We start from the raw sequence: 12,619 nt of genomic DNA, 5'->3' as shown, positions 1-12,619 counted from the left end.
AGAGGCTCAGGGCCCCGGGGCAGGTCACCCTGCCCACGCCCAGCGCAAGGATCCAGCGGGACGCCGCCGTGCGGCCCCCGGCGGGGCGCCCTCCCTCTCTGTCCCTTCTTCCTTTTCCATTCCCGAACGGCCCCTGTGAGGCTCTGAATCCCGAGGAACGGTTGCCAGCGCCCAAGGGCCTCCGAGCTTCCTTCCTTATTTGTAAACAGCAAAGATCAGTTGATGCTAAGACGAGGTCCCAGGGGGCGAGGCAGTAACAGTAGCTAACGTTTAGACGTTTAGACGCCAGACGTGCGTTTAACGATCTCGTTTCGCCTCCTGAACGATTTATAAGGCAGATGTACCGTTATCCCTATTTCACTGATGAAAGTGAGGCACCGCTAAGCAGCTTGTCCAAGATTAAGGATTCCGAGCCTGCTCTTTTTATATATATTTTTCAAACGTTTATTCATTGTTGAGAGACAGAGACAGAGCGTGAGCACGGGAGGGGCACAGAGAGAGGGAGGCACAGAAGCCAAAGCAGGCTCCAGGCTCTGAGCTGTCCGCACAGAGCCCCCGTGCGGGTCTCGAACTCACCAACCTGGAGATCATGACCGGAGCCCGAGTCCAATGCTTAACTCGAGCCACCCAGGCATCCCTCGGAGCCTGCACTTCTAACAGTGTGTTTCGAACACTCCTCGCAAACGAGGTTCTGGGCTCCCACCCTCGACATTTCCAAAAGCTCTTGGATTTCCAAGATTTGGGAATTAGAACACTGAGAGGCCAAACATTCTGAGACTAGGGTGCGCCTCCTGCCCAATCTGCCATCCACGGTTCTTTCTTTTTAAGGAAAACTGTATTAAAGATAATCAATAAAATAAAATACAGGGGCGCCTGGGTGGCTCAGTCCGTTAAGAGGTCCACTCTTGATTTCAGCTCAGGTCATGGTCTCAGAGTTCTTGAGTTTGAGCCCTACATCGGGCCAGATTTGTGCTGACTGTGGAGCCTGCTTGGATTCTCTCTCTTCCTCTCTCTCTCTCTCTCTCTTTCTCTGTTCCTCCCTGCCTTTCTCTCTCAAAATAAATAAGCTTTACAATTTTTAAATAAAAAAATTAAAAATACACGCAGACTTAAAAAAAAAAAAAAAAAAAAAAGAATTCCTGGGCAGCCGGAAAAGCGTTTGCCTAGGGTTAGAGCCGCGAACCTACGACCCACAGACGAGAGGAATTTGCATAGGAGGGAGGAGACATTTACCCCTTATCTCCTCCCCTTTGCTGCTCCAGCCACTTTACCAAGATGGAGGCAACAGGAAGTACGTCATGGGAGGGGGCGGGAGATCTGCGCGCGCATGCCACAAATCCGCTTTGAGTGGCGCTCGCGGCCGAATACTTCCTTTGCCAAGATGGCGCCGGGAGGCGGTGGCGGCGGCGGCGGACGGTGCTCGAAAAATGAAGCCGATTCCGGCTTTCTGGGGCTGCGGCCCACGTCGGTGGACCCGGCGCTGAGGCGGCGGCGGCGAGGCCCAAGAAATAAAAAGCGAGGCTGGCGGCGACTCGCTCAGGAGCCGCTGGGGCTGGAGGTCGACCAGTTCCTGGAAGACGTGCGGCTGCAGGAGCGCACGAGCGGGTGCGTGGGGCGGGACTTCCGGGAGCCGGGCGCCGTTCCGCGTGGCGGGGTGCGAGGCCCAGCGTGCTTGGGGCGGAGGGGGACTCCTGGGGGCCTGGGGGCGTCCGTTTCGGGCACCTCTGGGGAAGTTGGGGACTCTGGGCGGGAGGTTGGGGGACTGATAAGATTACTGGGTGTAGGACCACCAGTTCAGTGAAGTTAGGATTCAGGTAAATAACTAGTAACTGTAGTGTAAATGCGATCCATGCACCTACCTTAGGTTAATATTTTAAGTTTTACGTTCTGTTCAGTAGCAAGTTATGTAAAGCGAAGGGAAAGGCTTTAGCCTGGAGGGAACGCATGGCGGGAAGAAGGTGCTTGAATGAGCCAAACAGTGGGGGAAAGCTGGGTCCCAGAGAGGTTAACCCCCCGGCAGCTTGCATCCTTCCCAACATCTTTGACCTTCTGCATTCCCGTCTCCCAGTGGCTTGGTATCTGAGGCCCCCGATGAGAAACTCTTCTTCGTGGACACCGGCGCCAAGCAAAAAGGTAAGGAGCTTTCAGCAGCGCCTGCTGGGGCCTTGTCTCCCCCATCTCAGCCTTTTCGAGAGTCTCTGTTAATATCATGGCTTGGATGGCAGACATTTGCTAGAAAGAGGCTTTGCCCTAAACGAGGACCTGGAAGCTAAAGATAGCAAGTCAGGTGTTCTTGAGGCATCCCAGCCTCAAGAGAGACCTGTAGGGGTCTGCCCCTGAGTAGAGGAGACGGAAAATAGCAGGGCTCTCGTTAACTTTGCAGAAAGGCAAAGTCAAAGCCTTGCTGTAAGGGAGGAGACTGTTTTTTGTAAGATGCGGTTTAATAAGAATAAGCGGATGTGCTCTGATGAGTAGGTAAGAAGCTCGTGCTAATCTGCGCGCCTTTATCTGTCAAAAGGCAGGGTGGCGTGGAAAGGGCTGGAGAGGTGAGTGAGGGGTTACTGGAGTGCGCAGCAGGCTTCCCGTCAGTAAGGAAGAAAAACAGACCAGGAGTAGACGTCTGCTTTAAGGAAGGGCTAGAAAACAAGCGAAGGGGTCTGCTTTTATGAGCGTGGCAAGCACAACAGGATACCTTCGGGGAGCACGTAGGAGTCCAGTCCCCGGCTCTGTTCTAAGGAATATGAGAAGAGGTGTCTCGGCGAAAGAAAAAGAGGGAGGGCACTGCTTTGAGGTGCAGGAACCTTTGAGCAAGCGAGAGATGATGATGTTGAAGCGATCGATGTTCACAGAAGTGAGCTGACCTGGTGTGTGAACAGTGAGGGGAAGTCAGGACCTGCCCTAGGGTGGTCGCAAAGGCCTACTGTGGCCAGTGTGAAGTCTCTCTGGGAACAGAGGAGGAGCAGTTTATAGGTCCTGCTTTAGATTTACAAAAAAAAAAAAAAAAAATTTTTAACGTGCATGGGGTGGGGTGCAGAGAGAGAGGGAGACAGAGAATCCGAAGCAGGCTCCATACTGTCAGCGCAAATCCAGATACGAGACTCAAACCCACAAACCGAGATCATGACCTGAGCCCAAGTCAGACACCCAACGGACTGAGCCACCTAAGTGCCCCTGCTTTCGGTTTGAAAAAGAAAGCTAGGTGCGCCTGGGTGGCTTAGTTGGTTAAGCGTCCAACTTCAGCTCAGGTCATGATCTCACAGTGAGCGAGTTTGAGCCCCCCCATCAGGCTCTCTGCTGTGAGCCCGGAGCCTGCTTTGAATCTCTGTCTCCCTCTTCTCTGCTCCTCCCTTGTTTGCGCGCTGGCGTGCACTTTCTCTCTCTCTCTGTCTCTCTCTTTCTCTCAAAAATAAACGTTAAAAAAATGTTATGTACAAAAACCAAAAAGGAAACGCGTAGGCACTGTTCGTGGCCTGTCAGTCTGGCTGTGGCTTACGGGCTCCATTCCAGTGCGACAGCAATTCCAACGGCACGTGACTGACTGACTCGTGGCTCTCAGTTTCAGGTCCTGGGGACACAAGGGAGAGAAAAAAAGGCTGGGTGGGTGATGATAATAGAGATCATGGGCTTTCCCGGGTGATCGCCGTGTCTGTGTTGCAATAATTCCTTTTTCAGGGTGCCTGGGTGACTGGCGGTTAAGCGGCCAACTTTTGAGTTTGGCTCAGATCAGGATCTCACAGGTCGTGTCCTTGGGATATTCTCTCTGTCTCTCTGTCTCCACTGTCCCCCCCCCCACACACACACACTCGTGCACACTGTCAGTAAATAATTTAAAAAAATAGCGATTACCTTTCCAGACGATAGTGGAGGTAGGCGTTAGTGTTCTCATTGCGGGAGCAGAGATGAGCGAAGTCTGTGTTGTGAAGGAGCGTAGAAAACGGAAGGGTGTGGGTTCTGCCCTAGTATCTTTTGTCCTGGGGTTCTTGCTTTTTACGCTCTGTCGAAAAAGGCAGAAAACTGTCGTGCTGAGCTCAGATCAGCTCTTTTGGGTCCTGAGTCTCCTTGTCACTTGGTCGCCTTCTTTCTCGTTAGCGTTTCTGTTTTTGTGGCCGTTTTTTGTGCCTTGTCCGGAAGCCTCTAGTGGGCAGGGCTGTGGGTCTCTTTGCTCCCAGCACAGGGCTGCCCGGGAAACGGCGGTGGGGGTGATCGGAGCCTGGACACCTTGGGCACGTCTGTCCTCAGGTAGAAGCCTGGGGTCGCCCCCCCCCCCCCCCGCCATGTCTGCGCTGGGGTGAGGGGGTCGGGAAGTAAGGAGGCCTGAGCCTTGGGTTCCTCTCCTTTCCGCTCCCAGAGCTGAACAAGAAGAGAACCAAAAGCCAGAAAAGGTCACTTCTACTCAAGAAACCCCTTCGCGTTGACCTCGTCCTAGAGAACACGTCCAAGGTCCCTGTCCCCAAAGAGTGAGTGTCCCGCCACCCCCGGAGCCGTTTTTCCGTCTTCACAGCAGCTGCCACTCGCTTTCTGGCCCTGAGGAGTTCCGGGGGGTGGGGCAGGTGAGGGTCACTTGGAGGAGAGGAACGGTGCACGGCCTGCGGCTTTGGGGGGGCAGATTGGGGGAAGCGAGGTGCAGGCTGGGGTGTGGTGGCCGAGGCAGGCAAGTGCAGGGCCCAGGCCCGGCCAGGAGCTCGGGGTGGAGGGGGGCCATCCGGAGGCCCGTCGGGCTGGCTTGGTGACAGGTCTGAAGGAGGGGAGGTTGGACCGGTGATGGAGTGGACGGCGGGCGGCTCCTGAGGTGGGGATGTGGGAGGAGTGGCTGTGGGAGCAAACCTGAGGTCTGTTTTGAGGTGACGGCTGAGCTGCCCGGGAGACCTGCAGGGCGAGGGCTGCAGAGGCCATTGTGTTGTTGGCTCTCTGGTCAGGGCAGACGCCTGGGCTGGAGACGGACCTGGGGAGATGGGCTCTGAAGCTAGGCAGGAGGGGTAGGAGGATCCACGAGGAGCTTCGCCTTGGAGAGGGTGCTTGGGACTGGAGTTGCTGAGCAGGGGGTTGTGGGGGAGCCCGACCGGGAGGAGCCAGGCCTCTGCCTCACCCACTCCAACTTGCTGCTTCTCCTCGCCCCAGTGTCCTTGCTCACCAGGTCCCCAATGCCAGAAAGCTCAAACGGAAGGAGCAGCTATGGGAGAAACTGGCCAAGCAGGGCGAGCTGCCCCGGGAGGTGCGCAAGGCACAGGCCCGGCTTCGGAACCCTCCTGCGATCAAAGCCAAGCCCGGGCCCCAAGACACCGTTGAGCGGCCTTTCTATGATCTCTGGGCCAAAGACAGTGAGTGGTACCCTTGCTGTCACTTGTGGGTGGGGACTGGGCTGCCATGCCCATTTGTGCAGGTTGTGCACCGCACAAGAGCACAGTGTTTCAGAGAAGCGCTCTGCAAGTGTGTATTTGGTGATCCTCAGCAGAGTTCAGCATCTGGAAGTGGCTTTCCTTTCCTGAGGGCACCCTGTGCCCCTCAGCCTCGGCTCCCTTCTGCTTTCTGGATCTCTCCATATGCTCTTTTGCCTGGCACTCAAAATCCCTTGGAGCCCGAGTCAGTCCTTTTCTCGTGTGTGCTTCAGTGCTCTCTTTGTGAAGGGGGAGGGATCAGAGGGAGCCCTTCGGGCCACACTGGAAAGCCCCCAGCAGCCACCCCTCACTGCCTCCACAGACCTCCTAGACCGGCCCTTGGCTGGCCAGGACACCTTTTTCCTGGAGCAGACCAAGAAGAAAGGAGTGAAGGTGAGGCCGCGGTAGCAGGGCGTCCTGGGCGACTGCTCGGGGAAGGGCTGGGGTGCTAGGAGCTGCTCTGCACAGGGGCCCTGGCGCCTCAGTCTCTGCCTGTGGCCAAGACCTCACGTGCGGGAACCTGGTGCCTCTGAACCGGAGGAGAGAGCAGGCTGGCGGTCAGCAGGAGGTGCCCCGGGGAGATGAGCGAAGGTCACTGAAAAGAAGCCCGTGTTGGCCAGTTAACTGGGGGTGGCAACTGGACCTAGATGGGGGGCAGGGAACTGGGGGACACCAGGGTGGGTTCGTGCAGCAGGCTGGGGAGGAGGCCGGCCTGGTGGGAGGGAGCACCACTCAGGTTTCAGAGTTTTATTTTGAGTGGTTTCGTGCAGGAGAGGTGGGGGCCACGTTCAGGTCTGGAGGTGGGATTGTGGCAGGCGGGGGTGGGGGTGCAGGGACGGAGGCGAGACACCCCTGGGCGGAAGCCCTGGGACCCGCGGGCGGTAGGTGTGGGGAGAGGGCGGGAGCCAGAGGGCTTCTTCCAGGGCTCCCCCCGGGCTTCTGCTGGAGACAGACGGTCTCTGCCTTCAGATTCCGTCTGGGTGGACCTTTCTTTCTTTTTTTAAATGTTTCCTTATTTTTGATAGAGTGTGAGCGGGGGAGGGCAGAGAAAGAGAGGGAGACAGAATCCCAAGCAGGCTCTAAGCTGTCAGACCAGAGCCTGATGCGGGGCTTGAACCCACGCACCGGGAGATCATGACCTGAGCTGAAACCAAGAGTCAGGTGCTTAACGGACCGCGCCACCCAGGCAACCACCTCCCGCCTTTGTCACGAGCTCCCGCAGGGCCCAGGGCCACACTAGGGGTCTCCGTCAGCCCCGTGTCACCCGCGCCCTGCTCTGAGCGACGCAGGTCAGAGGCAGGTCAGACAGCCCCGCGCCCTCTGCCAACATTGCCGCAGGCGTCAGCGACAGGTGCCGTGTACCCTGTGTTTCCGCAACTGCTGCCCCCCACGGGGGTCACAGGGGCTTTGCTCAGGGAAGGCAGGCAGAGCCCCTGCCTGCGGGGCGCTCGCTCGTCCTGGGGACGTGGCTCCCGAGGGTAGCATAGCGGGTGGGTAGCCAGTGTCCGTTGCTCTGGATGCCGGACGCACAGGCCCCTCCCGGTGTGAAGGCTGTGGGCGCTGCTGAGGCCCCTGCCATCTTCCCAGCCTGGAGTCCCGCACTGGCTTGTGAGCTCTCGGGTCCTGGGCTCCCGGGCTTCATCCTGCCTTGTCCTCCTCCAGCGGCCGCCACATCTGCACGCCAAGCCCTCCCCGGTCCCTGCCGTGGAGGTGACGCCCGCCGGGGCCTCCTACAACCCGTCCTTTGAGGACCACCAGGTACGTGGCCCTGAGCGGGTCCCTCCTCCGTCGTCGCCTGGCCACCTGGTTGGTGCCCTCACCAGGCACTTCCTCTGTGCCCACCGCTGCTGGGGAGTCGGCAGGGACTGAGGCAGCCCCCGGCCTGCCCCCCTGGGGCTCGTGGTCCGGTGGGGGTGGGGGGACGGACCCATTCCCAGACAGTGATGACCCAGAGGGGTTGCCAAATCCAGACTTGGGGGTCAGGGAGGGCTTCCTGGAGGAGGGGGACATCAGAGCTTCGACCAAATGTCTGAGGAGGAGTTTGCCACGGGAACAGGGGAATGGGTGTTTCAGGAACAGCATGTACAAAGACCCGGAGGCACATGAGACCAGGCCACCTTTGGGGGGCAGTCCACGGGACAGGGGCGCAAAAGGTCTCAATGAACGGTGAGCAGCCTGACCAGCGAGATTTCTCTAAGGCCTAGGATAGTTTAGCAATGGGAGAACCTGGCTGTGGGAGTCCCCGTTTGTCACGCAGATGTCTGTTAACCGCGGGGGTCGTGGACGGGGGACGAGCCCTTTGTCCCCCCGGAGAGCACAGGTTCCCGGAGAGAAATGCAGGTCCGGTAGATGCGGGACACGTGGGCGGGTGCGGTTCAGCCTCGTTCACGAAGAGAGGGTGTCTCGTGGCCCCCCGGGAATGGAGAGAGCGGGGTCCTCACCTGTAGGTGCAGAGGCCCCGTCACAGCGAGCGTTAGTGGGGTGAGGCTGCTCGCGAGCAGAGGGGCCTGTGGCCGCGGTCGTCGAGTCTGGCCTGACGTGGGCGCTGGGGGGGGGGGGCCTGGGAAGAGCAGTCTGTCTTGACTCTTTGCCCGACGGTGTTGCAGAGACAGCCCTCAGCCTCAGGATTCGCCCGCTTCTGTTGCGGTGTCAGGGTTTTTAGAACGTTGACAGAGTAGGGCGCCCGTCAGCCATCACCCCCCGCCCCTGCCCCTGCCCCGTCTTCCCTAGGCGGCCACTGCTGTCCTTCCCGCAGATCTCTTTACAGAATCGCCTGTTCTGTGTGTCACGTAAACGAAACCTTACTGTGGGCAGGGACCCGGCCGGCCTTCAAGGAGCAGAGGGTGGTTTGGGAGCAGAGTCCCTCCTGGCTGCTTGGGGAGACCCTGGAGGGGAGGAGGGGCTGGGCGCTGGGGGCGCCGATGGGAGGTGAGAGGGCCCGGTCTGTCTGTGACCCCCGGGTCCTCACCTCCACCCCTTCCTCTCCAGACCCTGCTCCTGGCGGCCCACGAGGTCGAGCTGGAGCGGCAGAAGCAGGAAGAGAGGCTGGAGCGGCAGCTGGCCCTGCCCAGCCCGGAGCAGGCTGCCACCCAGGTGAGCCACGCCCGCCTGCTCCTCTGCCCGGCCCCGCCCACCCGGCCCCTGACACCCCACTTCCTGTCCCTTCCGCCCCTCCCCCTCCAGGAGTCTACATTCCAGGAGATGTGCCAGGGGCTGCTGGAGGAGTCCGACGGGGAGGGGGAGTCGGGCGAGGGCCAGGACGAGGGGCCCGAGGCTGAAGGGGAGCAGGCCGAGGGAGCTGAGGCCTCAGTCGTGGCCACGCGCCCGGCCACCGTGGAGAAGAAGACCGAGCAGCAGCGGCGGCGGGAGAAGGCCGCCCGGAAGATGGTGAGCACCGCAGGCACCGGCCTCTCCTGCCCCCGCGGCCTGCTTGTTCCCGTGCTCACGGCCTGCCTTCTCTGACCCCCCGGCCTGCTTTTTTGTGCTGTCTGCGGTCCTCACAGCTCTGGTCAGGCGAGACCCGTTTCCTGGTTCCCTCCGGGCACCACTTGGGCTCAGGACGCAGTGGGGAACGTGCAGTGGGGATCAAGTCCGTGCTGCCCTGGTGCTGATACTTGGGGGGTGGGATTTGTGGGCCACCCGTGGGTAAGGAAGGGGGGCCTTAGAAGACAGCTGCTGTGAAGGGGGCCGCCCGGTGGAGGGAAGGTCCCCCGGGGACGGCCCCGTGCCCGGCCCCTGACTGACCCGCCCGGCCCTCCCGCAGCGAGTGCAGCAGGCCGCCGTGCGGGCCGCCCGGCTGCGGCACCAGGAGCTCTTCAGGCTGCGTGGGATCAAGGCCCAGGTGGCGAGGCGACTGGCGGAGCTGGCGCGACGGCGGGAGCAGCGGCGGGCGCGGAGACTGGCCGAGGCGGACAGGCCCCGCAGGCTGGGGCGGCTCAAGTGAGGCCCGCCGGGCTGGGGGTGAGGGCGGGGGGCCTCCCGGGAGATCATCTTCTTCCCCCACGAAGCCCCACGTTCTCCGAGGCACACTGCCCGAATGGGGCCCTTGGGCTCTGCCCTGGGCAAGGCGGATCCTCTGAGCGCCCCCCGCCCGTGTTCTCCAGGTATCAGGACCCCGACATCGACGTGCAGCTCAGCTCGGAGCTCGCTGACTCGCTTAGGACCCTAAAGGTACTTGCCCACGTGGGGTGGCGTGCTGTAGGGGGGCCCCCGTGCCCGGTGATGATCCCATCCTTGCTCCCCGTGCCCCCAGGGGCTGTGGGCGACATCATGGCTGCCCCCGGGATGGGCCGGTTGGGCTGATGCCTGGGGGCTGAGGGCACGGGGTCCTCGGGGGTGAGGGGCCGGCTGGTGTGGGGGTTTGAGCCTGTGACCCTCAGAAGGCCTTTCCTCCCAGCCCCTGGTCTTCTGGCCCCCCCTTTCCCCCTCTTCAGTGCCAGAGAGGTCTCCCTAAAGCCCAGAACGGGCCTTGTCCCTCCCTGGCTCAGAGCCTGCCGTGGCTCCCAGCGGCCCTTGGCTTCTCACCGCAGCATGGGCACCGCACGGTTTGGCCCGCCTCGGGGCTCCGACCGGCTCTGCTTCAGTACTGTGCCAACCGTGCACCCTGCCCTCCGCCCCCTGGCCTCTGGCCCTCCCTGACGTGCCCTCTCCTTTCCTCCCGTTGATCCCTGCACACCCAGCCCGGGCCTGTGCCTCCGTACACGCCACCCCCCCAGCTCAGGGCCAGGCTGAGCCCCGTGGAGAGGTGAGAGGGCCCCCCATTGAGGCTTCCCTCTCTGTGTCCCGCAGCCCGAAGGCAATATCCTCCGCGACCGGTTCAAGAGCTTCCAGAAGAGAAACATGATCGAGCCTCGGGAGAGAGCCAAGTGAGGCTTCGGGGCTGGCGGGGGGAGCAAGGGTGTCGGGAAACTCCCTGCGCTTGGCGGGCTTGCCGGTTACTCACCTCTCCCTTCCCTTGTGCAGGTTCAGGCGCAAGTACAAAGTGAAGCTCGTGGAGAGGCGGGCGTTCCGCGAGATCCAGTGAGTGGCCCTCCCCTTCCCCTGCCAGGCAGACTGGTCCCTCGGCTGTGACAGAAACACTTCTAAGCTGCTTAAATAAGAACGAGCCCTTGGCCAGACCCAGGGAGGGCAGCCCACCAGATGCACTTGAACCCAGAGCCAGGACGGGGAGAGGCCCCAAAGGGAGATGGAAGGGCCCAAACTAGAGTCGGGGGGTGTCAAGCGGGTGAGGCCATGGGGCCCTCCCTCCCCTCGTGCACCCTCAGGCCCCAGTTACACCCCAGTTACCAGAGGTTGAGTATGTCTTCATCTCACTGGCACTTTCTTCTGTGCTGATTCAAACCTTCTGACCGTTTTCCTCTGTCCCCAGGTTATAGCTGCCGTGGGATGCCGGAGCCCCCTCCCTGCAATAAAACACCTCTGACCAACACCCTGGGCCTTGTGTGTGACTTGACTCCCTCCTGGAGGCGGCTTCTTCCTCTGTGTGTCCCTCCCTAGCACATAGGGACGCAGGTACCAGAACATTCGTCTTCCCTAAAGCCTGGTGAGAACCCAGATCTTAGGGAAAGCACGCAGAGGAAATGGGGCTTACAGGCTGCTTGGGTGGGTATGGGGGGTCGGGGAGGGGGGCGCAGCAGGGATCACATCTGGGTGTCTGATGCGAAATAGCCCACATCTTTCTGTCCCTGTGACGAGAGGCGGGTCTTGCATATGGCCTGTCGTGTTGGTAACGTTTGCCGAGCACCTGCTGTGCTTTTAAGCAGATGGAATCACTCACTGACCCTCACAACAACCCATTTGGTGGGGGTGCAGTCCTCCCTGTTAAAACGGGGCAGAAATAAGCATGTGAGAAGGATTAATTCCCTCTCTCCAAACCTTTAGAAAGAATTTTTTTTTAAGTCTGTTTGTTTTGAGAGAGAGAACACGTGAGCACGGGAGGGGCAGAGAAAGCGGGAGAGACAGAATCCCAAGCAGATTCCGTGCTGTGCACACAGAGCCCGATGCAGGGATCGAACTCACGAACCGTGAGATCATGACCTGAGCCAAGATTAGGAGTTGGACGCTTAACCGACTGAGCCACTCCGGCGCCCCTAAAAAGAATTTTTTTAAACCATTTTTTCTGCAAGTAATAAAGGACCATCTTCTCGCCGTGAATCATAGATACAGTGCATAAGGATACCAGAACACCGTGACAATTGCCCTTGACCTTTGCTCTCCATTCAGACCCATGCCCTTCCCTGCCAAGTAGCTGTCACTGCAGGTCAGTGTGAATGATTCCATTAAGTTCCACGTGTGATTCTATAAAATTATATCCATGTATGCACAAAAAGAGAATATATTTAACGTTTATTCATTTTTGAGAGAAAGAGCATGAGCGGGGAAGGGGCAGAGAGAGAGGGAGACACAGAATCCGAAGCCGGCTCCAGGCTCCAAGCTGTCAGCACAGAGCCCGACGCGGGGCTCGAACCCGTGAACTGTGAGATCACGACCTGAGCCGAAGTCAGACACTTAGCCAACCAAACCACCCAGGAGCCCCTGAAAATAGAATTGTTTTGGCCTTGCTGGGTCACGGATACAATCATACCATACTTAGTTCTGGGAAAATCTAGGGAAGATCTGTGCAAAAGGTCATTTGATAGGTTCGGCCAAATTGTTCTGCACGTAGCGGGTGCTGATTTGTACCCTGCAGCAATGTAGGGGCCCACTTGCTCGCTTGCAGCCTTCTTGCTGTCTGATCTCACGTCTTTCGTTAAATTCTGCCCGGTTACCAGAGAGGTTGAACGTATATATATGTGTCTTCCCATCATTGGCCCTTTCTTCAATGCTGGTTCAAAGCTTTTGACCAGTTTCCTCTTAGACTGTTCGTCATTTTTCTTGTTTACTTGCAGTAGCTTTTTATTTGTTATGGATCCGGAAGTCTCTGTCACGCCTGTTGCAAACATTTCTCCCAGGCTCTTGGCTTTTTGCTTCGTGTAAGGTGTCATTTGTCAGAGGCATTCAGTGTTTGTGGTGTTCTGTTAGCCTTTCCCTCTTTTTTCTTGTGGCTTTTGGAAAGGTTTCTCTGGGATGAGATGTTTATAAAAATAGAGCAAGCAGTTTATAAAAGAAATGGGTGAAGGGAGAGAGTAATGGCAGGGTCCCCCTCCCCACTCCCTCCCATATCCGGTAAAACATCACAGCTTTAAGGATCTGCTCCTGCCCCGCCCCCTCTCCCATCTTGAAAGTAAAAAGGGACGTTGTACAGA

The 12,619-nt window shown here is 58.9% G+C and overlaps 1 protein-coding gene and 2 non-coding genes across 4 annotated transcripts; all 3 read left to right on the top strand.

Annotated features, from left to right (window-relative positions):
• Nucleotides 1-1,352: 1,352 nt before the first annotated feature.
• NOP53 (NOP53 ribosome biogenesis factor) lies at nt 1,353-10,803 on the top strand. Of its 2 annotated transcripts, XM_058706745.1 has the most exons (13): nt 1,354-1,605; nt 2,069-2,133; nt 4,349-4,457; nt 5,119-5,318; nt 5,698-5,768; nt 7,038-7,133; nt 8,364-8,468; nt 8,559-8,762; nt 9,139-9,314; nt 9,479-9,545; nt 10,164-10,240; nt 10,338-10,394; nt 10,744-10,803. In XM_058706745.1, the coding sequence occupies exons 1-13, from the start codon at nt 1,382-1,384 to the stop codon at nt 10,748-10,750; spliced, it is 1,458 nt and encodes a 485-aa protein (XP_058562728.1). In that variant the 5' UTR covers nt 1,354-1,381; the 3' UTR covers nt 10,751-10,803. The 2 variants fall into 2 exon arrangements, with proteins under 2 accessions (XP_058562729.1, XP_058562728.1); XM_058706746.1 differs by lacking the exon at nt 10,744-10,803 and having other exon boundaries at nt 1,353-1,605; nt 10,338-10,398.
• On the top strand, nt 3,455-3,577 carry LOC131500511 (small nucleolar RNA SNORA54). Its single transcript, XR_009256326.1, has one exon. It is a non-coding gene; the product is annotated as a small nucleolar RNA SNORA54 (small nucleolar RNA).
• Nucleotides 9,588-9,696, top strand: LOC131500514 (small nucleolar RNA SNORD23). The gene has a single exon (XR_009256329.1). It is a non-coding gene; the product is annotated as a small nucleolar RNA SNORD23 (small nucleolar RNA).
• Nucleotides 10,804-12,619: the final 1,816 nt, after the last annotated feature.

Source organism: Neofelis nebulosa, chromosome 17 (genome assembly GCF_028018385.1).
Source record: "Neofelis nebulosa isolate mNeoNeb1 chromosome 17, mNeoNeb1.pri, whole genome shotgun sequence".
Taxonomy (NCBI): domain Eukaryota; kingdom Metazoa; phylum Chordata; class Mammalia; order Carnivora; family Felidae; genus Neofelis; species Neofelis nebulosa.
The sequence above is the reverse complement of the archived record's forward strand: the minus strand, read 5'-3'. Positions and strand labels throughout refer to the sequence as shown.